Source organism: Mustelus asterias, chromosome 12, assembly GCF_964213995.1.
Source record: "Mustelus asterias chromosome 12, sMusAst1.hap1.1, whole genome shotgun sequence".
Classification (NCBI taxonomy): domain Eukaryota; kingdom Metazoa; phylum Chordata; class Chondrichthyes; order Carcharhiniformes; family Triakidae; genus Mustelus; species Mustelus asterias.
This window is the reverse complement of record NC_135812.1, coordinates 721,518-748,710: the sequence shown is the minus strand read 5'-3', so window position 1 is coordinate 748,710 and position 27,193 is coordinate 721,518. Positions and strand designations below refer to the sequence as shown.

Below are 27,193 nucleotides of genomic sequence, written 5' to 3'. Positions count from 1 at the left end.
TGTGGCCTCACCAACACCTGTACAATTGCAGCAAAACATCCCTATCACTATATTCAAATCCTCTCCCAAGGAAGGCCAACATACAAATTGCCATCTTTACTGCCTGCTGTACCTGCGCGTTTACTTTCGGTGACTGATGCACGAGGACTCCAAGGTCTTGAGTATCTACCTCTCTCAATTTACACCCATTCAAATAATAATGTCTTCCTATTATTGCTACCAAAGTGGATAACCTCACATTTATCCCATTATACTGCATCTACCATGCAGATGCCCCCACATTCAGCCTGTCCAAGTCACGCTGAAGCATCTCTGCATCCTCCTCACAGCTCACCCTCCCACTTTGTATCAACTTTGTATCATCTGCAAATTTAGAGATAATATATTCAGTTCCCTCTTCCAAATCATTAATATATAATGTGAACAGTTGGGGTCCTAGTACAGATCCCTGCGGAACCCCACTAGTCACTGACTGCCAATCAGAAAAAGACCCATTTATGCCAACTCTTTGCTTCCTGTCTGCTAACCAGCTTTCTATCCATCTCAAGACATTACCTGCAATCCCATGTGCTTTAACTTTACATAGTAGTCTGTTATGATGAGATGTTAAACAGTTAATGTAGAGGGCACGGTGAACTATTGGGTTTGCAAGAACGGCAGAGAAACAGCTCATGGGAGGAAACTGACAAAACAGGTTAACCACAGGCTCCAGCTTGCTGAGCCCGGCTGGGATGTGAGTCTAGCTGAGTACATGACAATGTTCTCTTTTGCGCTAACAAATGGTGTATCCTAAAGACATTATGATTATGTTCTGATGGGTGGGGATTGTAAGTAGTAAATGTGTATTTTAATAGGATGTTCTTTCTTATGCAGCAATCCCTGTAACTACTCGTTTTTGATTGAATCGGGTGATGTGTGTTTAAGTCTAGACATTTTTGATTGAATCGGGTGATGTGTGTTTAAGTCTTGTTTGAAATCACATCTACCTGATGGGATTGTAAACTGTATAAAAGGGGTCAGCCTTGTTGCTTCGTGTGCTTTTTACTAACGGACTTCCAGCACTGAGTGGAGGTTAAGTAGTAAAGGTTAGCCAGCCTGCATATATAGGACAAATAAAGAACTTTGATTCTGACAACGGTTGGTGTTTGCCTTTGTATCAAGGACGGAAGCGTCTCGAGAAAAACGAACTGAACAATGAGACCTTTTTGAAAGCTTCTGAAAGTCTAAATAAACCACATCCACTGGTTCTCCTCGGTCAACTCTACTAGTTACATCCTCAAAGAATTCTAATAGATTCATCACGCATGATTTCCCTTTGTAAATCCATGCTGACTTTGTCTGATTAAACCACTGCCTTCCGAATGTCGAGTTATGTAATCCTTGATAATGGATTGTAGTGACTTCCCCGGTACCCACTTTAGGCTCACTGGTCTATAGTTACCTGTTTCCTCTCGACCTCCCTTTTTGAATAGCGGGCTTACATTAGCTACCCTCCAAACAACCAAAGCCTATCCAACCTCTCTTCATAACTTAAATGTTCCAACCCAGGCAGCATCCTGGTGAATCTGCTCTGCACCCCCTCCAGTGCAATCCTTCTTATACATCCTTCTTATACACCTATGACTGTGCGGCCAAATTCCCCTCCAATTCGATTTTCAAGTTTGCTGACGACACCACCGTAGTGGGTCGGATCTCAAACAATGACGAGACAGAGTACAGGAATGAGATAGAGAATCTGGTGAATTGGTGCAGCAACAATAATCTCTCCCTCAATGTCAACAAAATGAAGGAGATTGTCATCGACTTCAGGAAGCGTAAAGGAGAACATGCCCCTGTCTACATCAATGGGGACGAAGTAGAAAGGGTCGTGAGCTTCAAATTTTTAAGTGTCCAGATCACCAACAACCTGTCCTGGTCCCCCCATGCCAACACTATAGTTAAGAAAGCCCACCAATGCTTCTACTTTCTCAGAAGACTTAAGGAAATTTGGCATGTCAGCTACGACTCTCACCAACTTTTACAGCTTTTTACAGCATTCTTTCTGGTTGTATCACAGCTTGGTACGCCTCCTGCTCTGCCCAAGACTGCAAGGAACTACAAAAGGTCATGAATAGAGTCATAGAAGTTTACAGGATGGAAACAGGCCCTTCAGCCCAACTTGTCCATGCCGCCCTTTCTTTTTTAAAACACGTAAGCTAATCCCAATTGCCCGCATTTGGCCCATATCCCTCTATACCCATCTTACCCATGTAACTATCTCAATGCTTTTTAAAAGACAAAATTGTACCCGCCTCAACTACTACCTCTGGCAGTTGCACCAGACACTCACCACCCTGTGTGTGAAAAAATTGCCCCTCTGGACACTTTTGTATCTCTCCCCTCTCACCTTAAACCTATGCCCTCTAGTTTTGGACTCCCCGACCTTTGGGAAAAGATATTGACTATCTAGCTGATCTGTGCCCCTCATTATTTTATAGACCTCTATAAGATCACCCCTCAGCCTCCTACGCTCCAAAGAAAAAAGTCCCAGTCTATCCAGCCTCTCCTTAAAACTCAATCCATCACGTCCCGGTAGCATTCTAGTAAATCGTTTCTGCACTCTTTCTAGTTTAATAATATCCTTTCTATAATAGGGTGACCAGAATTGCACACAGTATTCCAAGTGTGGCTTTACCAATGTCTTGTACAACTTCAACAAGACATTCCAACTCCTGTATTCAATGTTCTGACCGATGAAACCAAGCATGCCGAATGCCTTCTTCACCACTCTGTCCACCTGTGAATCCACTTTCAAGGAGCTATGAACATGTACCCCTAGATCTCTTTGTTCTGTAACTCTCCCTAACGCCCTACCATTAACTGAGCAAGTCCTGCCCTGGTTCAATCTACCAAAATGCATCACCTCGCATTTGTTAAATTAAACTCCATCTGCCATTCGTCAGCTCACTGGCCCAATTGATCAAGATCCCGTTGCAATTGGAGATAACTTTCTTCACTGTCCACTATGCCACGAATCTTAGTGTCATCTGCAAACTTACTAACCATACCTCCTATATTCTCATCCAAATCATTGATATAAATGACAAATAACAATGGACCCAGCACTGATCCCTGAGGCACACCGCAGGTCACAGGCCTCCAGTTTGAAAAACAACCCTCTACAACCACCCTCTGAAGCCAATTTTGTATCCATTTAGATACCTCACCCTGGATCCCATGAGATTTAACCTTATGCAACAACCTGCCGTGCGGTACCTTGTCAAAGGTCTTGCTGAAGTCCATGTAGACAACATCAACTGCACTGCCCTCATCTACTTTCTTGGTTACCCCTTCAAAAACCTCAATCAAATTTGTGAGACTTGATTTTCCACTCACAAAGCCATGCTGACTGTCCCTAATTAGTCCTTGTGTCTCTAAATGCCTGCAGATCCTGTCCCTCAAAATACCTTCCAACAATTTACCCACCACAGATGTGAGGCTCACTGGCCTGTAATTCCCAGGCTTTTCCCTGCAGCCCTTTTTAAACAAAGGCACAACATTTGCCAGTCTCCAATCTTCAGGCACCTCACCCGTGACTATCGATAATTCAAATATCTCGGCTAGGGGACCCACAATTTCCTCCCTAGCCTCCCACAATGTCCTGGGATACACTTCATCAGGTCCCGGGGATTTATCTACCTTGATGCGCTTTATGACTTCCAGCACCTCCTTCTCTGTAATATGTACACTCCTCAAGACATCAATCACTATTTATTTCCCCAACTTCCATAACATCCATGCTTTTCTCAACAGTAAATACTGATGAGAAATATTCATTTAGGATCTCACCCATCTCTTGTGGATCCGCACATAGATGACCTTGTTGATCCTTAAGAGACCCTACTCTTTCCCTTGTTACTCTTTTGCCCTTTATGTATTTGTAGAAGCTCTTTGGATTCTCCTTTGCCTTATCTGCCAAAACAATCTCGTATCCCCTTTTTGCCCTCCTGATTTCTCTCTTAACTCTATTCCTACACCCCCTATACTCTTCAAGGGATTCACTTGATCTCAGCTGCCTATGCATGTCATGTGCCTCTTTCTTCTTTTTGATCGGGGCCTCAATATCCCGTGTCATCCAGGGTTCCCTACTTCTGCCAGCCTTGCCCTTCACTCTAAGAGGAATGTGTTTACCCTGAACCCTAGTTAACAGACTTTTGAAAGCGTGCCACTTACGAGACGTCTCTTTGCCTTCCCACAGACTCTCCCAATTAACTTTTGAAAGTTCCTGCCTGATACCACCAAAATTGGCCTTGCCCCAATTTAGAATTTTAACTTTTGGGCCAGACCTATCATTCTCCATAGCTATCTTAAAACCAATAGTCACTGGTCCCAAAGTGATCCCTCACTAATACTTGTGTCACCTGCCCTTCCTTATTTCCCAAGAGGAGGTCAAGTTTTGCCCCCTCTCTAGTCAGGCCATCCACATACTGAATGAGAAATTCCTCCTGAATACACTCAACAAATTTCTCTCCATCCAACCCTCTAATACTATGGCTGTCCCAGTCAATGTTGGGAAAGTTAAAATCTCCAACTATTACCATCCTATTATTCTTGGAGCTATCTGTAATCTCCTTACATATTTGCTCCTCAATTTCCCGCCGACTATTTGGGGGCCTAGAGTACAACCCCATCAAAGTGATTTCCCCCTTCTTATTTCTCAGTTCTACCCATATCGACTCAGTGGCCGAACCCTCGGATATATCCCCTCTCAGTACGGCCGTGATGCTTTCCCTAATCAAAAGTGCAACTCCCCCTCCTCTCTTACCTCCTGTTCTATCTTTTCTATAGCATCTGTATCCTGGAACATTGAGCTGCCAGTCCTGTCCCTCCCTTAGCCATGTTTCAGTGAATGTAGCCCAATCCATCACGCAAACCAACCTTCCATCCATTGACTCTGTCTACACTTCCCGCTGCCTCGGCAAAGCAGCCAGAATTATTAAGGACCCCACACACCCCAGACATTCTCTCTTCCACCTTCTTCCTTTGGGAAAAAGATACAAAAGTCTGAGGTTACGCACCAACCGACTCGAGAACAGCTTCTTCCCTGCTACTGTCAGACTTTTGAATGGACTTACCTTGCATTAAGTTGATCTTTCTCTACACCATAACTATGACTGTAACACTACATTCTGCACTCTCTCGTTTCCTTCTCTATGTATGCTTTGTCTGTATAGCGCGCAAGAAACAATACTTTTCACTGTATGTTAATACATGTGACAATAATAAATCAAAATCCTATAATGTGGCGAACAGAACTGCACACAGTACTCGAGCTGTGGCTTCACTATCATTCTATATCTCTTTCTCCTTGGTGAATACTGATGCAAAATACTCATTTAGGATTTCGCCCAGATCCTCTGCCTCCAAGCACAAGTTCCCTCCTTTATTCTTGAGTGATCCTACCCTCTCCCTTGTTATCCTCTTGTTTTTCATGTACCCATAAAATACCTTTGGATTCTCTTTAACGCTCATTGCCAAGGGGTCATTCCATGGCCCCTCCTTGCGCTCCTAATTCCCTGCTTGAGTTCTTTCCTGCTTTCTTTATATTCCTCATGGGCCCAGTCCGATTTTAGCTTCCTAAACTTCCATTTGCTTCTTTTATCCTTTTGACTAAATTCACAACCTCCCTCGTCATCCAAGAACCCCTTACCTTACCATCCTTGTCCTTCCTCCTTACTGGAACATGCTGGTCCTGAACTCTGATCAATAGGTCTTTAAACATCTCCCACATGTCAAATGGGGACTTGCCCTATATCAGCTGCTCCCAATTAACTCTCCCTAGCTCCTGCCTAATACTGTTGTAATTTGCCCTTCCCCAATTTAGTCCCTTCCCACAGGGTCCTGACTTATCCTTATTCAGAGCTGGCTTAAAACATAAGGAGTTGTGGTTACTGTTTACAAAATGCTCTCTGACTGAAAAGTCACTTCGCCAGGCTCATTTGCCAATACACGGTCCAGTATGACCCCTCCTCTGGTTGGGTTATCCACATACTGTTTCAAGAAACCCTCTTGGACACACCTAACAAATTCTGCCCCATTTAAGCCTGTTGCTCTAAGGAAGTCCGAGTCAATATTGAGGAAGTTAAAATCACCCACTATGACAACCCTGTTGTTATTGCTTCTTTCCAGAAGCTGCCTACATATTTGTTCCTCAATGTCCCGGTGGCTGTTGGGGGGCCTATAGTATAATCCCATCAGAGTGATTGCACCCTTCTTATTTTTGAGCTCTAGCCATATTGCCTCAGTGGATGAGGCCTCCAGTGTGTCCTCCCCAACTGCAGATGTGACAGTCTTCCTGATTAGAAATGCAACTCCACCACCTCTTTTACCTCTCTATCTCATCTTAAACATCGAAACGCTGGAACATTGAGCAGCCAGTCCTGTCCCTCTCTCAACCAAGTCACTGTAATGGCCACAACATCATAGTCCCATGTATTGACCCAGGCTCCAAGTTCATCTGTCTTACCCATAATACTGCTTGCATTGAAATAAACACACTTCAGCCCGTCAATCCCATCATGTTAATTAACCTGTCCCTGCCTGTTCTTCCTTTCAGACATACTGGTCCTAACACCTACCTTCCCCTCAATCCCTCCACTTGCTGACCTGCTGCTCTAGTTTAAACCCTCCCTAGTAGCACTAGTGAACCTCCGTGCAAGAATATTGATTCCCTCCAGTTTAGGTGCGACCATCACCCCTGCCCCAGAGGTCCCAATGATTCCAGCTGCACCCCCTGCACCAGCTCCTTAACCACACATTCATCTGTCCTATCGTATTATTATGACTATTGCAGAAAATACAGACGCATGGGATTGAGGGTGATTTAGTGGTTTGGATCAGGAATTGGCTAGCTGTAAGAAAACAGAGGGTGGTGGTTGATGGGAAATGTTCATCCTGGAGTTCAGTTACTAGTGGTGTACCGCAAGGATCTGTTTTGGGGCCACTGCTGTTTGTCATTTTTATAAATGACCTGGATGAGGGCGTAGAAGGATGGGTTAGTAAATTTGCGGATGACACTAAAGTCAGTGGAGTTGTGGACAGTGCGGAAGGTTGTTGCAGGTTACAGAGGGACATAGATAAGCTGCAGCGCTGGGCTGAGAGATAGAACGTAGAACATTACAGCGCAGTACAGGCTCTTCGGCCCTCGATGTTGCGCAGACCAGTGAAACCAATCTAAAGCCCCTCTCATCTACACTATTCCAATATCATCCATATGTTTATCCAATAACCATTTGAATGCTCTTAATGTTGACGAGTCCACTACTGCTGCAGGCAGGGCATTCCACGCCCTTGTAGAACATAGAACAGTACAGCACAGAACAGGCCCTTCGGCCCACGATATTGTGCCGAGCTTTATCTGAAACCAAGATCAAGCTATCCCACTCCCTATCATCCTGGTGTGCTCCATGTGCCTATCCAATAACCGCTTAAATGTTCCTAAAGTGTCTGACTCCACTATCACTGCAGGCAGTCCATTCCACACCCCAACCACTCTCTGCGTAAAGAACCTACCTCTGATATCCTTCCTATATCTCCCACCACGAACCCTATAGTTATGTCCCCTTGTAATAGCTCCATCCACCCGAGGAAATAGTCTTTGAACGTTCACTCTATCCCCTTCATCATTTTATAAACCTCTATTAAGTCTCCCCTCAGCCTCCTCTGCTCCAGAGACAACAGCCCTAGCTCCCTCAACCTTTCCTCATAAGACCTACCCTCCAAACCAGGCAGCATCCTGGTAAATCTCCTCTGCACTCTTTCCAGCGCTTCCACATCCTTCTTATAGTGAGGTGACCAGAACTGCACACAATATTCCAAATGTGGTCTCACCAAGGTCCTGTACAGTTGCAGCATAACCCCACGGCTCTTAAACTCCAACCCCCTGTTAATAAAAGCTAACACACTATAGGCCTTCTTCACAGCTCTATCCACTTGAGTGGCAACCTTTAGAGATCTGTGGATATGGACCCCAAGATCTCTCTGTTCCTCCACAGTCTTCAGAACCCTACCTTTGACCCTGTAATCCACATTTAAATTAGTCCTACCAAAATGAATCACCTCACATTTATCAGGGTTAAACTCCATTTGCCATTTTTCAGCCCAGCTTTGCATCCTATCTATGTCTCTTTGCAGCCTACAACAGCCCTCCACCTCATCCACTACTCCACCAATCTTGGTGTCATCAGCAAATTTACTGATCCACCCTTCAGCCCCCTCCTCTAAGTCATTAATAAAAAATCACAAAGAGCAGAGGGCCAAGCACTGATCCCTGTGGCACTCCGCTAGCAACCTGCCTCCAGTCCAAAAAATTTCCATTCACCACCACCCTCTGTCTTCGATCAGATAGCCAGTTACCTATCCAATCGGCCAACTTTCCCTCTATCCCACACCTCCTTGCTTTCATCATAAGCCGACCATGGGGGACCTTATCAAACGCCTTACTAAAATCCATGTATATGACATCAACTGCCCTACCTTCATCAACACACCTAGTTACCTCCTCAAAAAATTCTATCAAATTTGTGAGGCACCACTTGCCCTTCACGAATCCGTGTTGACTATCCCGGATTAATCCGCATCTTTCTAAATGGTCGTAAATCCCATTCCGAAGGACCTTTTCCATCAATTTAACAACCACCGAAGTAAGACTAACCGGTCTATAATTACCAGGGTCATTTCTATTCCTTTTCTTAAACATTCGCCACTCTCCAGTCCTCTGGCACCATCCCCGTGGACAGTGAGGACCCAAAGATCAAAGCCAAAGGCTCTGCAATCTCATCCCTTGCCTCCCAAAGAATAACAAAAGAACAAAGAACAGTACAGCACAGGAAACAGGCCCTTCGGCCCTCCAAGCCTGTGCCGCTCCTTGGTCCAACTAGACCAATCGTTTGTATCCCTCCATTCCCAGGCTGTTCATGTGACTATCCAGGTAAGTCTTAAACGATGTCAGCGTGCCTGCCTCCACCACCCTACTTGGCAGCGCATTCCAGGCCCCCACCACCCTCTGAGTAAAAAACATCCCTCTAATATCCGAGTTATACTTCGCCCCTCTCACCTTGAGCCCGTGAACCCTTGTGAACGTCACTTCTGATCTGGGAAAATGCTTCCCACCGTTCACCCTATCTATACCCTTCATAATCTTGTACACCTCTATTAGATCTCCCCTCATTCTCCGTCTTTCCAGGGAGAACAACCCCGGTTTACCCAATCTCTCCTCATAGCTAAGACCCTCCATACCAGGCAACATCCTGGTAAACCTTCTCTGCACTCCCTCTAACGCCTACACGTCCTTCTGGTAGTGCGGCGACCAGAATGGGACGCAGTACTCCAAATGTGGCCTAACCAGCGTTCTATACAGCTGCATCATCAGACTCCAGCTTTTATACTCTATACCCCATCCTATAAAGGCAAGCATACCATATGCCTTCTTCACCACCTTCTCCACCTGTATTGCCACCTTCAAGGATTTGTGGACTAGGTCCCTCTGTGTTTCTATACTCCTGATGACTCTGCCATTTATTGTATAACTCCTCCCTACATTATTTCTTCCAAAATGCATCACTTCGCATTTATCCGGATTAAACTCCATCTGCCACCTCTCCGCCCAATTTTCCAGCCTATCTATATCCTGCTGTATTGCCCGACAATGCTCTTCGCTATCCGCAATTCCAGCCATCTTCGTGTCATCCGCAAACTTGCTGATTACACCAGTTACACCTTCTTCCAAATCATTTATATATATCACAAATAGCAGAGGTTCCAGTACAGAGCCTTGCGGAACACCATTGGTCACAGACCTCCAGCCGGAAAAAGACCCTTCCACCACCACCCTCTGTCTCCTATGGCTAAGCCAGTTCTCCACCCATCTAGCCACTTCTCCTTGTATCCCATGAGCCTTAACCTTCTTAACCAACCTGCCATGTGGGACTTTGTCAAATGCCTTACTGAAATCCATATAGACGACATCCACGGCCCTTCCTTCATCAACCGTTTTTGTCACTTCCTCAAAAAACTCCACCAAATTTGTAAGGCACGACCTCCCTCTTACAAAACCATGCTGTCTGTCACTAATGAGATTGTTCCGTTCTAAATGCACATACATCCTGTCTCTAAGAATCCTCTCCAACAACTTCCCTACCACAGACGTCAAGCTCACCGGCTATAATTTCCTGGGTTATCCCTGCTACCCTTCTTAAACAACGGGACCACATTCGCTATCCTCCGATCCTCAGGGACCTCACCCGTGTCCAAAGAAGCGACAAAGATTTCTGTCAGAGGCCCAGCAATTTCACCTCTCGTCTCCCTGAGCAGTCGAGGATAGATGCCATCAGGCCCTGGGACTTTGTCAGTTTTAATGTTCCCTAAAAAACCTAACACTTCCTCTCTTGTAATGGAGATTTTCTCTAATGGGTCAACACCTCCCTCCGACACACTCCCGGTTAACACGCCCCTCTCCTTCGTGAATACCGATGCAAAGTATTCATTTAGGATCTCCCCTATTCCCTTGGGTTCTAAGCATAATTCCCCTCCTTTGTCCCTGAGAGGTCCGATTTTCTCCCTGACAACTCTTTTGTTCCTAACATATGAATAGAATGCCTTAGGATTCTCTTTAATCCTGCCTGCCAAGAACATCTCGTGACCTCTTTTTGCCCTTCTACCTCCCCGTTTGAGTTCTTTCCTACTCTCTCTGTATTCCTCCAGAGCTCCATCTGTTTTCTGTTGCCTGGACGTAACGTACGCCTCCCTTTTCATTTTAATCAGATCCTCAATTTCCCTGGTTATCCACGGCTCTCGAATCCTACCTTTCCTTTTTACAGGCACATGCCTTTCCTGCAGCCTTATCAATAGTTCCTTAAAAGACTCCCACATGCCAGACGCGGACTTACCCTCGAACATCCTCTCCCAATCAACATCCACCAATTCCTGCCTAATCCGGCTATAGTTAGCCTTCCCCCAATTTAGCACCCTACCCGTAGGACAGCATTCCGTAGGAATCCGTAGGAATCCTAGGATACATTTCATCAGGCCCAGGGGACCTATCGACCTTCAGTTTATTCAAAACTGCCAGTACATCCTCCCTCCGAACATCTATTTCCTCCAGCCTATTAGCCTGTAACACCTTCTCTTCCTCAAAAACATGGCCTCTCTCCTTGGTGAACACTGAAGAAAAGTATTCATCCATCACCTCGCCTATCTCTACTGACTCCATACACAAGTTCCCACTACTGTCCTTGACCGGCCCTAACCTCACCCTGGTCATTCTTTTATTCCTCACATAAGAGTAAAAAGCCTTGGGGTTTTCCTTGATCCGACCCGCCAAGGACTTCTCATGTCCCCTCCTAGCTCTCCTAAGCCCCTTTTTCAGCTCATTCCTTGCTAACTTGTAACCCTCAATCGAGCCATCTGAACCTTGTTTCCTCATCCCTACATAAGCTTCCCTCTTCCTTTTCACAAGACATTCCACCTCTTTCGTGAACCATGGTTCCCTCACTCGGCCATTTCCTCCCTGCCTGACAGGGATATACCTATCAAGGACACCCAGTATTTGTTCCTTGAAAAAGTTCTACTTTTCATTAATGCCTTTCCCTGATAGTTTCTGTTCCCATCTTATGCCCCCTAATTCTTGCCTAATCGCATCATAATTACCTCTCCCCCAATTGTAAACCTTGCCCTGCCGTACAGCCCTATCTCTCTCCATTGCAATAACAAAAGACACCGAATTGTGGTCACTATCTCCAAAGTGCTCTCCCACAACCAAATCTAACACTTGGCCCGGTTCATTTCCCAGTACCAAATCCAATGTGGCCTCACCTCTTGTCGACCTATCCACATATTGTGTCAGGAAACCCTCCTGCACACACTGCACAAAAACTGCCCCATCCAAACTATTTGACGTACAAAGGTTCCAATCAATATTTGGAAAGTTAAAGTCCCCCATGACAACTACCCTGTGACCCCCACACCTATCCATAATCTGCTTAGCAATTTCTTCCTCCACATCTCTATTACTATTTGGGGGCCTATAGTAAACTCCTAACAACGTGACCGCTCCTTTCCTATTTCTAACTTCAGCCCATATTACCTCAGTATGCAGATCCCCCTCGAAGTGCCTTTCCGCAGCCGTTAGACTATCCTTGATTAACAATGCCCCTCCTTCACCTCTTTTACCAGCTTCCCTACACTTACTGAAACATCTATACCCCGGAACGTCCAACAACCATTCCTGTCCTTGTTCTACCCACGTCTCCTTAATGGCCACAACATCGTAGTCCCAAGTACGAATCCACGCCCCAAGTTCATCTACTTTGTTCCGGATGCTCCTTGCATTGAAGTAGACACACTTCAACCCACCTTCCTGTCTACCGATACCCACCCTTGACCTTGATACCTTCCCCAGTACCTCACCACCCTCAACACTGACTTCTGGACTATAACTCAATTTCCCACTCCCCTCACAAATTAGTTTAAACCCCCCTGAAGAGTCGTAGCAAATTTCCCTCCCAGGATATTGGTGCCCCTCTGGTTCAAGTGCACCCCATCCCACTTCCCCAGAATGTGTTCCAATTATCCACGTATCTGAAACCCTCCCTCCTACACCATCCCTGCAACCACATGTTTAACTGCACTCTCTCCCTGTTCCTCAACTCGCTATCACGTGGCACCGGTAACGTACCAGAGATGACCACATGTTTTGTCTTGGCTCTCAGCTTCCAGCCCAGCCCCCGAAATTCCTGTTTTAAATCCCCGTCCCTTCTCTTACCTATGTCGTTGGTACCAATGTGTACCACGACTTGTGACTGTTTCCCCTCCCCCTTAAGAATCCGGAAGACACGGTCCGAGACGTCACGGACCCTGGCATCCAGTAGGCAACATACCATCCTCGAGTCTCTTTTGCTGCCACAGAACCTCCTATCTATATCCCTCTAACTAACGAGTCCCCAATAACTATTGCCCTCCCGCTCTGCCCCTTACCCTCCCGAGCCACAGAGACGGACACAGTGCTGGAGATCCTCTCACTGCGGCTCACCACTGGTATGTCATCCCCCTCAACCGTATCCAAAGCAGAATACTTGTTGCTAAGGGGAACGACCACAGGGGATCCCTGCACTGACTACTTCCTCCCAGCCCCTCTCACCGTCACCCATCTATTTTCATTCCTCGGAGTAACTGTTTCCCTCAAGCTTCTGTCTATGGCCACCTCTGCATCCCTGATGATCCTAAGTTCATCCAACTCCAGCTCCAGTTCCCTAACACGGTTTTGGAGGAGCTGCAGATGGGTGCACTTCCCACAGGTGTAATCAGCAGGGACACTGTCGTCGTCCCTCACCTCAAACATACTGCAAGAGGAACATTGCACTGCCTTCACACCCATCCCCTCTAGATACCTTGCCAGTACCAGGTAGAAACAGCAAAAATGAATTTAAACTCACCCCTGCTCGCCCTTTCCCCCGAAGCCCTGTGAGCCAAAGCCCTTACAACTTTCACTCAGCTTCCCACTCACTCCTCAGCCCACTCCCGACGCTGCCCGCTGTATAGAGTGACTTTTATACTAAAAAACACAATCTCCCAGAATCCCCTGCAGCCTACTCCCACTTCCTCAGAGTTTAAACCTTTGAAAAAAGCCCGCGAAAAAAACGGATTAAATAAATAAATCACAGCACTTTACTCACCCTCAGTACTCCTGCTGAGAATCTCTCCCTCTGTCCTGCACCACTTCGGACAAATGATTGCAGGGGACTTGTTGTCAAGATTTACTCCGTTGCCCTTCAACTCTCCCAAGATATCCACAAAGCAGTGGCCCCAAAACAGATCCTTGCGGTACACCACTCGTAACTGAATTCCAGGATGAACATTTCCCATCAACCGCCACCCTCTGTCTTCTTACAGCTAGCCAATTCCTGATCCAAACTGCTAAATCACCCTCAATCCCATGCCTCCGTATTTTCTGCAATAGCTTACCGTGAGGAACCTTATCAAACGCTTTACTGAAATCCATATACACATCTGCTGTTTTACCCTTAGCCACCTCTTTGGTCACCTTCTCGAAGAACTCAATAAGGTTTGTGAGGCACGACCTACCCTTCACAAAACCGTGTTGACTATCTCTGATCAAATTATTCCTTTCTAGATGATTATAAATCCTCTCCTATTGGAGAGGATTCTTAGAGACAGGACGTATGCGCATTTAGAATGGAACAATCTCATTAGTGACAGACAGCATGGTTTTGTAAGAGGGAGGTCGTGCCTTACAAATTTGGTGGAGTTTTTTGAGCAAGTGACAAAAACGGTTGACGAAGGAAGGGCCGTGGATGTCGTCTATATGGATTTCAGTAAGGCATTTGACAAAGTCCCTCATGGCAGGTTGGTTAAGAAGGTTAAGGCTCATGGGATACAAGGAGAGGTGGCTAGATGGGTAGAAAACTGGCTTGGCCACAGGAGACAGAGGGTAGCAGTCGAAGGGTCTTTTTCCGGCTGGAGGTCTGTGACCAGTGGTGTTCCGCAGGGCTCTGTACTGGGACCTCTGCTATTTGTGATATACATAAATGATTTGGAAGAAGGTGTAATTGGTGTTATCAGCAAGTTTGCGGATGACACGAAGATGGCTGGACTTGCGGATAGCGATGAACATTGTCGGACAATACAGCAGGATATAGATAGGCTGGAAAATTGGGCAGAGAAATGGCAGATGGAATTTAATCTGGATAAATGCGAAGTGATGCATTTTGGAAGAACTAATGTAGGGAGGAGTTATACAATAAATGGCAGAGCCATCAAGAGTATAGAAACACAAATCCTTGAAGGTGGCAGCACAGGTGGAGAAGGTGGTGAAGAAGACATATGGTATGCTTGCCTTTATAGGACTGGGTATAGAGTATAAAAGCTGGAGTCTGATATTGCAGCTGTATAGAATGCTGGTTAGGCCACATTTGGAGTACTGCGTCCAGTTCTGGTCGCCACACTACCAGAAGGACGTGGAGGCTTTAGAGAGAGTGCAGAAAAGGTTTACCAGGATGTTGCCTGGTATGGAGGGTCTTAGCTATGAGGAGAGATTGGGTAGACTGGGGTTGTTCTCCCTGGAAAGATGGAGAATGAGGGGAGACCCAATAGAGGTGAACAAAATTATGAAGGGTATAGATAGGGTGAACAGTGGGAAGCTTTTTCCCAGGTCGGAGGTGACGATCACGAGGGGTCACAGGCTCAAGGTGAGAGGGGCGAGGTATAACTCAGATATCAGAGGGACGTTTTTTTACACAGAGTGGTGGGAGCCTGGAATGCGCTGCCAAATAGGGTGGTGGAGGCAGACACGCTGGCATCGTTTAAGACTTAACCTGGATAGTCACATGAGCAGTCTGGGAATGGAGGGATACAAACGAATGGTCTAGTTGGACCAAGGAGCGGCACAGGCTTGGAGGGCCGAAGGGCCTGTTTCCTGTGCTGTACTGTTCTTTGTTCTTTGTTCTATCTCTTATAATCCTTTCCAAAACTTTGCCCACAACACAAGGCTCACTGGTCTATAATTACCAGGGTTGTCTCTACTCCCCTTCTTGAACAAGGGGACAACATTTGCTATCCTCCAGTCCTCTGGCACTATTCCTGTAGACAATGACGATATAAAGATCAAAGCCAAAGGCTCTGCAATCTCCTCCCTAGCTTCCCAGAATATCCTAGGAGAAATCCCATCCGGCCCAGGGGACTGAGCTATTTTCATACTTTCCAGAATTGCTAACACCTTCTCCTTATGAACCTCAATCCCGTGTAGTCTAATAGCCTGTATCTCAGTATTCTCCTCGACAACATTGTCTTTTTCCTGTGTGAATACTGACGGAAAATATTCATTTAGCGCCTCTCCTATCTCTTCGGACTCCACGCACCACTTCCCACTACTGTCCTTGACTGGCCCTAATCTTACCCTAGTCATTCTTTTATTCCTGACATACCTATAGAAAGCTTTAGGGTTTTCCTTGATCCTACTTGCCAAAGACTTCTCATGTCCCCTCCTGGCTCTTCTTAGCTCTCTCTTTTGGTCCTTCCTGGCTAACTTGTAACTCTCAAGCGCCCTAACTGAGCCTTCACGTCTCATCTTTATATAAGTCTCCTTCTTCCTCTTCACATTCACTTTACTAAAGAAGATTCAACTTCTTTAGTAAACCACGGTTCCCGCGCTCGACCACTTCCTCCCTGCCTGACAGGTACATTCCTATCAAGGGCGCGTAGTAGCTGTTCCTTGAACAAGCTCCACATTTCAATTGTGCCCATCCCCTGCAGTTTCCTTCCACATCCTATGCATCCTAAATCTCACCTAATTGCATCATAATTTCCTTTCCCCCAGCTATCACTCTTGCCCTGCCGTATATACCTATCCCTTTCCATTGCTAAAGTAAACGTAACCGAATTGTGGTCACTATCACCAAAGTGCTCACCTACCTCCAAATCTAACACCTGGCCTGGTTCATTACCCAGTACCAAATCAATGTGGCCTCGCCTCTTGTTGGTCTATCTACATACTGTGTCAGGAAACCCTCCTGCACACATTGGACAAAAACTGACCCATCTAAAGTACTCAAACTATCGCGTTTCCAGTCAATATTTGTAAAGTTAAAGTCCCCCATAACAACTACCCTGTTACTTTCGCTCCTATCCAGAATCATCTTTGCAATCCTTTCCTCTACATCTCTGGAACTTTTCGGAGGCCTATAGAAAACTCCCAACAGGGTGACCTCTCCTTTCCTGTTTCTAACCTCAGCCCATACTACCTCAGTAGACGAGTCCTCATCAAACATCCTTTCTGCCACCATAATACTGTCCTTGACTAACAATGCCACACCTCCCCCTCTTTTACCACCTTCCCTGATCTTACTGAAACATCTAAACCCCGGAACCTGCAACAACCATTCCTGTCCCTGCTCTATCCATGTCTCCGAGATGGCCACAACATCGAAATCCCAGGTACCAACCCATGCTGCAAGCTCACCCACCTTATTCCGGATGCTCCTGGCATTGAAGTAGACACACTTCAAACCACCTTCCTGCCTGCCGGTACACTCCTGCGACCTTGAAACCTTATTCATGACCTCACGACCCTCAACCTACTGTACACTGGAGCTACAATTCAGGTTCCCATCCCCCTGCTGAATTAGTTTAAAGCCTCCCAAACAGCATTGGCAAATTTCCCCCCCAGGATATTGGTACCCCTCTGGTTCAGGTGCAGACCATCCCGTTTGTAGAGGTCCCAGCTACCCCAGAATGAGCCCCAATTATCCAGGTATCTGAATCCCTCCCTCCTGCACCATCCCTGTAGCCACGTGTTCAACTGCTCTCTCTCCCTATTCCTCTCCTCACTAGCACGTGACACGGGTAACAAACCAGAGATAACAACTCTGTTTGTTCTAGCTCTAAGCTTCCACCCTGACTCCCTGAATTTCTGCCTTACATCCCCATCCATTTTCCTACCTATGTCTTTGGTGCCGATGTGAACCACGACTTGGGGCTGGTCCCCCTCCCCCTTAAGGATCCCGAAAACACGATCCGAGACATCACGGACCCCGGCACCTGGGAGGCAACACACCAACCGCGAGTCCCTCTCGTTCCCACAGAATCTCCTAACCGTCCCTTTAACTATGGGGTCCCCAATGACTAATCCTCTACTCCTCTCCCCCCTTCCCTTCTGAGCAACAGGGGCAGACTCTGTGCCAGAGACCTGTACCCCAAGGCTTACCCCTGGTAAGTACCCCCCCCTCCAACAGTATCCAAAACGGTATACTTGTTAGACAGAGGAACGGCCACAGGGGATCGCTGCACCGACTGCTTCTTACCCCCTCTAACAGATGGGAGGGAGAATTTAGCATGGCCAATGCACCTAGTCAGTGCACGTCTTTCAGACTGCGGGAGGAAACCGGAGCACCCGGAGGAAACACACGCAGACACGGGGAGAACGTGCAGACAGTGACCCAAGCCGGGAATTGAACCCGGGTCCCTGGCGCTGAGGCAGCAGTGCTAATCACTGTGCCACCATGTCGCCCTGGCATAGATACAGCTCTTGGGGCGAAAGGGATCATGTGATTATGGGGGAATGCAAGTCAGGATATTGATTTTGATGGTCAGCCATGATCATATTGAATGGTGGAGCAGGCTCAAAGGGCCGAATGGCCTATTCTTGCTTCTATTTTCTATGTATGTTTCCATGTTGTAGAATGTTGCACCAACTTCTGCCCTGCTTGAAGCATCTATATTTAATACTTTCTGCTCTCTCTGTAATTATTGCTCATATCCTTCCTATTGCTGCTCCGGACATGTTTACCACACTTGTCATTACATCCACTGCACCAAACTAAGTTTATTTCACACCTACTTGCAGTGAAGGAGGTTCAAATCTGCTGAGGCCTTCACCTCAAAGCGGACAGCCCCACAGTGACATCCTCCTGTATGCTTCACCAGATCTTGATGCTCACTGTAAATACAGAAGCAGAACATTACAATCATTCTTATCTTTACGAAACACCAGCCCTCTCTCTCTCACTGTCTGGGAACATAATCAGTACAAAGCGACAGCTAAACATCGTGACTGCCAAAAGTCTGAAATCAAACACAAAACGTGAGAATTAGTCAGCAGCTCTGGAAGATATGGTAACATTTCACAATCTGGCAAAGATCAGTGAGCTGAAATGATAGCTCTGATTCTCTCACTGGAGAAGCTTCCAGACATGCTGAGTATTTCCAGCACATTCTATGGTTATGACTTCAATAGGATCGGCCTATTATGATTCATACTGCAACTCACACAGAGAGGATCATGGTGGAGTGAGGGGTGTGGGGTACATCAGAGTGTTACAGTGCGGGGTGTGGGATGTATCAGAGTGTTACAGTGAGGGGTGTGGGGTATATCAGAGTGTTACAGTGAGGGGTGTGGGGTGTATCAGAGTGTTACAGTGAGGGGTGTGGGATATATCAGAGTGTTACAGTGAGGGGTGTGGTATATATCAGAGTGTTACAGTGAGGGGTGTGGGGTATATCAGTGTTACAGTGAGGGGTGTGGGGTATATCAGAGTGTTACAGTGAGGGGTGTGGGATATATCAGAGTGTTACAGTGAGGGGTGTGGGGTATATCAGTGTGTTACAGTGAGGGGTGTGGGGTATATCAGAGTCTTAAAGTGAGGGGTGTGGGGTATATCAGAGTGTTTCAGTGAGGGGTGTGGAGTATATCAGAGTGTTACAGTGAGGGGTGTGGGGTATATCAGAGTGTTACAGTGAGGGGTGTGGGGTATATCAGAGAGTGTTACAGTGAGGGGTGTGGGGTATATCAGTGTTACAGTGAGGGGTGTGGGGTATATCAGAGTGTTACAGTGAGGGGTGTGGGATATATCAGAGTGTTACAGTGAGGGGTGTGGGGTATATCAGTGTGTTACAGTGAGGGGTGTGGGGTATATCAGAGAGTGTTACAGTGAGGGGTGTGGGGTATATCAGAGTGTTACAGTGAGGGGTGTGGAGTATATCAGAGTGTTACAGTGAGGGGTGTGGGGTATATCAGAGTGTTACAGTGAGGGGTGTGGGGTATATCAGAGAGTGTTACAGTGAGGGGTGTGGGGTATATCAGTGTTACAGTGAGGGGTGTGGGGTATATTAGAGTGTTACAGTGAGGGTGTGGGGTATATCAGAGTGTTACAGTGAGGGGTGTGGGGTATATCAGAGTGTTACAGTGAGGGGCGTGGGGTATATCAGTGTTACAGTGAGGGGTATATCAGTGTTACAGTGAGGGGTGTGGGGTATATCAGAGTGTTAAAGTGAGGGGTGTGGGGTATATCAGAGTGTTACAGTGAGGGGTGTGGGGTATATCAGAGAGTGTTACAGTGAGGGGGGTGGGGTATATCAGTGTTACAGTGAGGGTGTGGGGTATATCAGAGTGTTACAGTGAGGGGTGTGGGGTATATCAGAGTGTTACAGTGAGGGGTGTGGGGTATATCAGAGTGTTACAGTGAGGGGTGTGGGGTATATTAGAGTGTTACAGTGAGGGGTGTGGGGTATATTAGAGTGTTACAGTGAGGGGTGTGGGGTATATCAGTGTTACAGTGAGGGGTGTGGGGTATATTAGAGTGTTACGGTGAGAGGTGTGAGGTATATCAGAGTGTTAGTGAGGGGTGTGGGGTATATCAGAGTGTTAGTGAGGGGTGTGGGGTATATCAGAGTGTTAGTGAGGGGTGTGGGGTATATCAGAGTGTTAGTGAGGGGTGTGGGGTATATTAGAGTGTTACAGTGAGGGGTGTGGGGTGTATCAGAGTGTTACAGTGAGGGGTGTGGGGTGTATCAGAGTGTTACAGTGAGGGGTGTGGGGTGTATCAGAGTGTTACAGTGAGGGGTGTGGGGTGTATCAGAGTGTTACAGTGAGGGGTGTGGGGTGTATCAGAGTGTTACAGTGAGGGGTGTGGGGTGTATCAGAGTGTTACAGTGAGGGGTGTATCAGAGTGTTACAGTGAGGGGTGTGGGGTATATCAGTGTTACAGTGAGGGGTGTGGGGTATATCAGTGTTACAGTGAGGGGTGTGGGGTATATCAGTGTTACAGTGAGGGGTGTGGGGTATATCAGTGTTACAGTGAGGGGTGTGGGGTATATTAGAGTGTTACAGTGAGGGGTGTGGGGTATATTAGAGTGTTACAGTGAGGGGTGTGGGGTATATTAGAGTGTTACAGTGAGAGGTGTGAGGTATATCAGAGTGTTAGTGAGGGGTGTGGGGTATATCAGAGTGTTACAGTGAGGGGTATGGGGTATATTAGAGTGTTACAGTGAGGGGTGTGGGATATATCAGAGTGTTACAGTGAGAGGTGTGGGGTATATTAGAGTGTTACAGTGAGGGGTGTGGGGTATATCAGAGTGTTACAGTGAGGGGTGTGGGGTATATCAGAGTGTTACAGTGAGGGGTGTGGGGTGTATCAGAGTGTTACAGTGAGGGGTGTGGGGTGTATCAGAGTGTTACAGTGAGGGGTGTGGGGTGTATCAGAGTGTTACAGTGAGGGGTGTGGGGTGTATCAGAGTGTTACAGTGAGGGGTGTGGGGTGTATCAGAGTGTTACAGTGAGGGGTGTGGTGTGTATCAGAGTGTTACAGTGAGGGGTGTGGGGTGTATCAGAGTGTTACAGTGAGGGGTGTGGGGTATATCAGTGTTACAGTGAGGGGTGTGGGGTATATCAGTGTTACAGTGAGGGGTGTGGGGTATATCAGTGTTACAGTGAGGGGTGTGGGGTATATCAGTGTTACAGTGAGGGGTGTGGGGTATATCAGAGTGTTACAGTGAGGGGTGTGGGGTATATTAGAGTGTTACAGTGAGGGGTGTGGGGTATATTAGAGTGTTACAGTGAGAGGTGTGAGGTATATCAGAGTGTTAGTGAGGGGTGTGGGGTATATCAGAGTGTTAGTGAGGGGTGTGGGGTATATCAGAGTGTTAGTGAGGGGTGTGGGGTATATCAGAGTGTTAGTGAGGGGTGTGGGGTATATCAGAGTGTTAGTGAGGGGTGTGGGGTATATCAGAGTGTTAGTGAGGGGTGTGGGGTACATCAGAGTGTTACAGTGAGGGGTATGGGGTATATTAGAGTGTTACAGTGAGGGGTGTGGGCTATATCAGAGTGTTAGTGAGGGGTGTGGGGTATATCAGAGTGTTAGTGAGGGGTGTGGGGTATATCAGAGTGTTAGTGAGGGGTGTGGGGTATATCAGAGTGTTAGTGAGGGGTGTGGGGTATATCAGTGTTACAGTGAGGGGTGTGGGGTATATCAGAGTGTTACAGTGAGGGGTATGGGGTATATTAGAGTGTTACAGTGAGGGGTGTGGGCTATATCAGAGTGTTAGTGAGGGGTGTGGGGTATATCAGAGTGTTAGTGAGGGGTGTGGGGTATATCAGAGAGTGTTACAGTGAGGGGTGTGGGGTATATCAGAGAGTGTTACAGTGAGGGGTGTGGGGTATATCAGAGTGTTCCAGTGAGGGGTGTGGGATATATCAGAGTGTTCCAGTGAGGGGTGTGGGATATATCGGAGTGTTACAGTGAGGGGTGTGGGGTATATGAGAGTGCTACAGTGAGGGGTGTGGGATATATCAGAGTGTTACAGTGAGGGGTGTGGGGTACATCAGAGTGTTACAGTGAGGGGGGTGGGGTATATCAGAGTGTTACAGTGAGGGGGGTGGGGTATATCAGAGTGTTACAGTGAGGGGTGTGGGGTATATCAGAGTGTTACAGTGAGGGGTGTGGGGTATATCAGAGTGTTACAGCGAGGGGTGTGGGGTATATCAGAGTGTTACAGTGAGGGGTGTGGGGTATATCAGAGTGTTACAGTGAGGGGTGTGGGGTATATCAGAGTGTTACAGTGAGGGGTGTGGGGTATATCAGAGTGTTACAGTGAGGGGTGTGGGGTATATCAGAGTGTTACAGTGAGGGGTGTGGGGTATATCAGAGTGTTACAGTGAGGGGTGTGGGGTATATCAGAGTGTTACAGTGAGGGGTGTGGGGTATATCAGAGTGTTACAGTGAGGGGTGTGGGGTATATCAGAGTGTTACAGTGAGGGGTGTGGGGTATATCAGAGTGTTACAGTGAGGGGTGTGGGGTATATCAGAGTGTTACAGTGAGGGGTGTGGGGTATATCAGAGTGTTACAGTGAGGGGTGTGGGGTATATCAGAGTGTTACAGTGAGGGGTGTGGGGTATATCAGAGTGTTACAGTGAGGGGTGTGGGGTATATCAGAGTGTTACAGTGAGGGGTGTGGGGTATATCAGAGTGTTACAGTGAGGGGTGTGGGGTATATCAGAGTGTTACAGTGAGGGGTGTGGGGTATATCAGAGTGTTACAGTGAGGGGTGTGGGGTATATCAGAGTGTTACAGTGAGGGGTGTGGGGTATATCAGAGTGTTACAGTGAGGGGTGTGGGGTATATCAGAGTATTACAGTGAGGGGTGTGGGATATATCAGAGTGTTACAGTGAGGGGTGTGGGGTATATCAGAGTGTTACAGTGAGGGGTGTGGGGTATATCAGAGTGTTAAAGTGAGGGGTGTGGGGTATATCAGAGTGTTACAGTGAGGGGTGTGGGGTATATCAGAGTGTTACAGTGAGGGGTGTGGGGTATATCAGAGTGTTACAGCGAGGGGTGTGGGGTATATCAGAGTGTTACAGTGAGGGGTGTGGGGTATATCAGAGTGTTACAGTGAGGGGTGTGGGGTATATCAGAGTGTTACAGTGAGGGGTGTGGGGTATATCAGAGTGTTACAGTGAGGGGTGTGGGGTATATCAGAGTGTTACAGTGAGGGGTGTGGGGTGTATCAGAGTGTTACAGTGAGGGGTGGGGTGTTGTATCCCCTCCCCAGCCTCTCCGCCTCTGGCCGGGGAGTTTTGTGTTCCCGGCGCCGCGAACCGTCCTCATTCACCGGGAGGGAGAAGCGGAATCTCCCCGGAGATTGTGGTTTGGAAAATGAGCGCACAGAATCCCCGCCAACACCCCCCGATTCACCTGGAAGAACGAGGCAGCTCGGAGCTTGCGGACTGAGTGAGTTCCTCCGGTGTGACTAACTCCATTTACCCTGGGAGCAGAGCGCCTCGGCGGTGCTGAGAATCCCAGTCAGGGGCGTCTCAATCAGCCTCGCTGCGGGTTCTGTTCACCACTCGCTGCGGGTTCTGTTCACCACTCGCTGCGGGTTCTGTTCACCACTCGCTGCTGTCGGAAGCAAAGGTCAGACGCTTCGTCCAAATTCCAGACAGCAAATCAAAATGCAGCAGTTGGATTGGTGAAACTGGTGGGAGGAACTCAGCACAGACAAGTGTGAAATAATTGTTTTTGACAAGAATCAGGAGACGGAATATAAACTAAATGGTCCCAAAATAAAGGAGATAGCAAGCAGACTGGGGGGTATGCATTGGGGTGGGGCTCGCAAACAGTTGGGCTGTTTAGTTCGATAGTGAGGAGTTATGCGAAAGCTTTATGAAACATTAATTAGGCCTCAGTTGGAGTGGAGTTCTGGACATTTCATTTAAGGAAGGATATCGAGGTCTTTGGCCAGAGTGGACAAGAGGTTCACTCAGCAAGGAATCAGTAGGTGAAACTCCAGAAGCTGAAATTGTTTTTCTTAAAAGGGCAAATATAAAAACATAGAACACACTGCACCTGCCCCCAGAGCACTCCATCAAGATTCATTGAATAATTACAGCACAGGGAGGTCATTCAGTCCAATATTTCTCTGCTGTCTCTCTGAAAGGTCAATTTAGCAACTGCCACTCAACCACCTTTTCCCCACAGCATCCACCATACTCTCAGACAGTGCTTTCCAGATCTTAATGGCTCATTGTGTAAAAAGATTTTCCTCATATCACCATTGCTTCTTTTGCCAATCAATGTAAATCGCTATCCTCTGATTCTTAACACTCGACGAAGTTTAACAACACCAGGTTAAAGACCAACAGGTTTATTTGGTAGCAAAAGCCACAAAAGCTAACAAATAAACCTGTTGGACTTTAACCTGGTGTTGTTAAACTTCTTACTGTGTTTACCCCAGTCCAACGCCGGCATCCCCACATCTTAACCCTGTCAATGAAAACATAGAAAAACTACAGCACAAAACAGGCCATTCGGCCCCACAAGTTGTGCCGAACATATCCCTACCTTCTAGGCCTACCTATAACCCTCCATGCTCTTAAGTCCCGTGTACTCATCGAGGAGTCTCTTAAAAGACCCTATTGAGTTTGCCTCCACCACCACTGACGGCAGCCGATTCCACTCGCCCACCACCCTCTGTGTGAAAAACTTCCCCCTAACATTTCCCCTGTACCTACCCCCCAGCACCTTGAACCTGTGTCCTCTTGTAGCAGCCATTTTCACCCTGGGAAAAAGCCTCTGAGAGTCCACCCGATCTATGCCTCTCAACATCTTATATACCTCTATTAGGTCTCCTTTCATCCTACGTCTCTCCAAGGAGAAAAGGCCGAGCTCCCTCAGCCTATCCTCATAAGGCATGCCACTCAATCCAGGTAACATCCTTGTAAATCTCCTCGGCACCCTTTCAATCTTTTCCACATCCTTCCTGTAATGAGGCAACCAGAACTGAGCACAGTACTCCAAGTGGGGTCTGACGAGGGTCTTATATAGCTGCATCATTATCCCCGGACTCCTAAACTCAATCCCTCGATTGATAAAGGCCAGCACACCATACGCCTTCTTAACCACCTCCTCCACCTGCGGGGCCGATTTTAGAGTCCTATGGACCCGGACCCTAAGGTCCTTCTGACCCTCTACAGTACGAAGAGTCTTTCCCTTTATATTGTACTCCTTCATCCCATTTGACCTGCCAAAATGGACCACTACGCATTTATCTGGGTTGAAGTCCATCTGCCACTTGTCCGCCCAGTCTTGCATCCTATCTATGTCCCTCTGTAACTTCTGACATCCCTCCAGACTATCCACAACCCCACCAACCTTCGTGTCGTCGGCAAACTTACCAACCCATCCCTCCACTTCCTCATCCAGGTCATTTATGAAAATGACAAACAGCAAGGGTCCCAGAACAGATCCCTGGGGCACACCACTGGTGACCGACGTCCATTTAGAAAAAGACCCATCTATACCCACTCTCTGCCTCCTTTGGGCAAGCCAGTTCTGGATCCACCGGGCAGCAGCCCCTTGGATCCCATGCCCTCTCACTTTTCATGGGGGACCTCATCGAACGCCTTGCTAAAATCCATATAAACCACATCTACCGCTTTCCCTTCGTCAATGCGTTTAGTTACATTTTCGAAGAACTCCACCAGGCTCATAAGGCACGATCTGCCTTTGACAAAGCCATGCTGAGTATTCTTGAGCATACTAAACCTCTCTAAATGCTCATAAATCTTGTCCCTCAGGATCTTCTCCATCAGCTTACCAAGCACTGAGGTTAGACTCACCGGTCGGTAATTTCCTGGGCTATCCCTATTCCCCTTCTTGAAAATAGGAACCACATCCGCAATCCTCCAATCCTCCGGCACCTCTCCCGTCTCCATCGACGACGCAAAGATCATCGCCAGAGGCTCTGCAATCTCTTCCCTCGCCTCCCACAGTAACCTGGGGTACATCCCATCTGGACCCGGCGACTTATCTATCTTGATGCCATTCAGAGATTCCAGCACAACCTCTTTGTTAAAGTCCACATACTCAATCCTTTCAGTCCACCGCAAGCCCGCAGTGCATCCACCCAGGTCCTTCTCGTCTGAGAAAACTGAGGCAAAATACTCATTAAGCACCTCTGTCATTTCTACTGGTTCTGTACAGACTTTCCCACCTTCACCTTTTATAGGCCCTATTCCTTCACGTTTCATCCTTTTACTCTTCACATATTTATAGAACGCCTTAGGGTTTTCCTTAATCCTACCTGCCAAAGCCTTCTCGTGACCCCTTCTGGCTCTCCTAATTTCCAACAACAAACAGTTGTTCTCTATGGACTGTCCAGATCCCTGAACAACACCTGCGGGCTTCACTGGAACACAGTAACAGGTCGAGGAAAGGTCAGACTGGCAGCAAGGTTGGAGGATTGAAATTACGAGACCTGCTCTGCAAGCATGACCCTGAACATGTCACCATCATTTAAATCCTCTACCTTGCTCCCACTCTGACCTTTCTGTTCTCGGCCTGCTAGTGTTCCAATGAACCTCAAGGCAAGTTGGAGGAACAGATCTTCTCCTTTTGACTTGGCCCGCTACAGCCTTTGTACCAAATATTGAATTCAATTTTCCATCATAATCTCTCTCTCTTTTGCTTCATGTCTTGTTTTTGTGGGTTCACTTTTTTGTTTATTCCATTAATTTGCATTCCAATGGCTGCTATCTAACCAACCGTCCACACCTCATTTGGATACATCTTTCATTTATTATATCTATTACCATCCTCTTTGGTTTTTGTACAATGAAACTTTTTGTCATTTTGTCTCTCCTGTTCTTCACCCTATCAAAAATCTCTCCTTATGTTTTCCACACCATGTTCCTCCAGTGATAAACGGGAGGAAGAGCATCCGATAGAGGTGACAGAGGGACCTCACTGGAGCATTCTGGGAGAAGTCAGCCTAGTAACATCTACTAAGAAGTGGGAAACGGGAGATCTGGTGACAAGGAGTGGTTAAGGGTCAGGGGGCAGAGGTAAATAGGTAAATGTAGTGGCCACCAC

General features: G+C 47.1%; 1 protein-coding gene across 1 annotated transcript in view; it reads right to left on the bottom strand.

Moving 5' to 3' along the window:
- Positions 1-23,744, bottom strand: part of cenpv (centromere protein V) — a 45,515-nt gene extending 21,771 nt beyond the window's left edge. The window contains exons 1-2 of the mRNA XM_078224587.1: positions 23,519-23,744; positions 18,389-18,487 (exon numbers count right to left, since the gene is read on the bottom strand). Coding sequence (XP_078080713.1) covers positions 18,389-18,487; positions 23,519-23,583 — 164 coding nt within the window. The 5' untranslated portion in view covers positions 23,584-23,744. The remainder of the gene's footprint in view (positions 1-18,388; positions 18,488-23,518) is intronic.
- Positions 23,745-27,193: the final 3,449 nt, after the last annotated feature.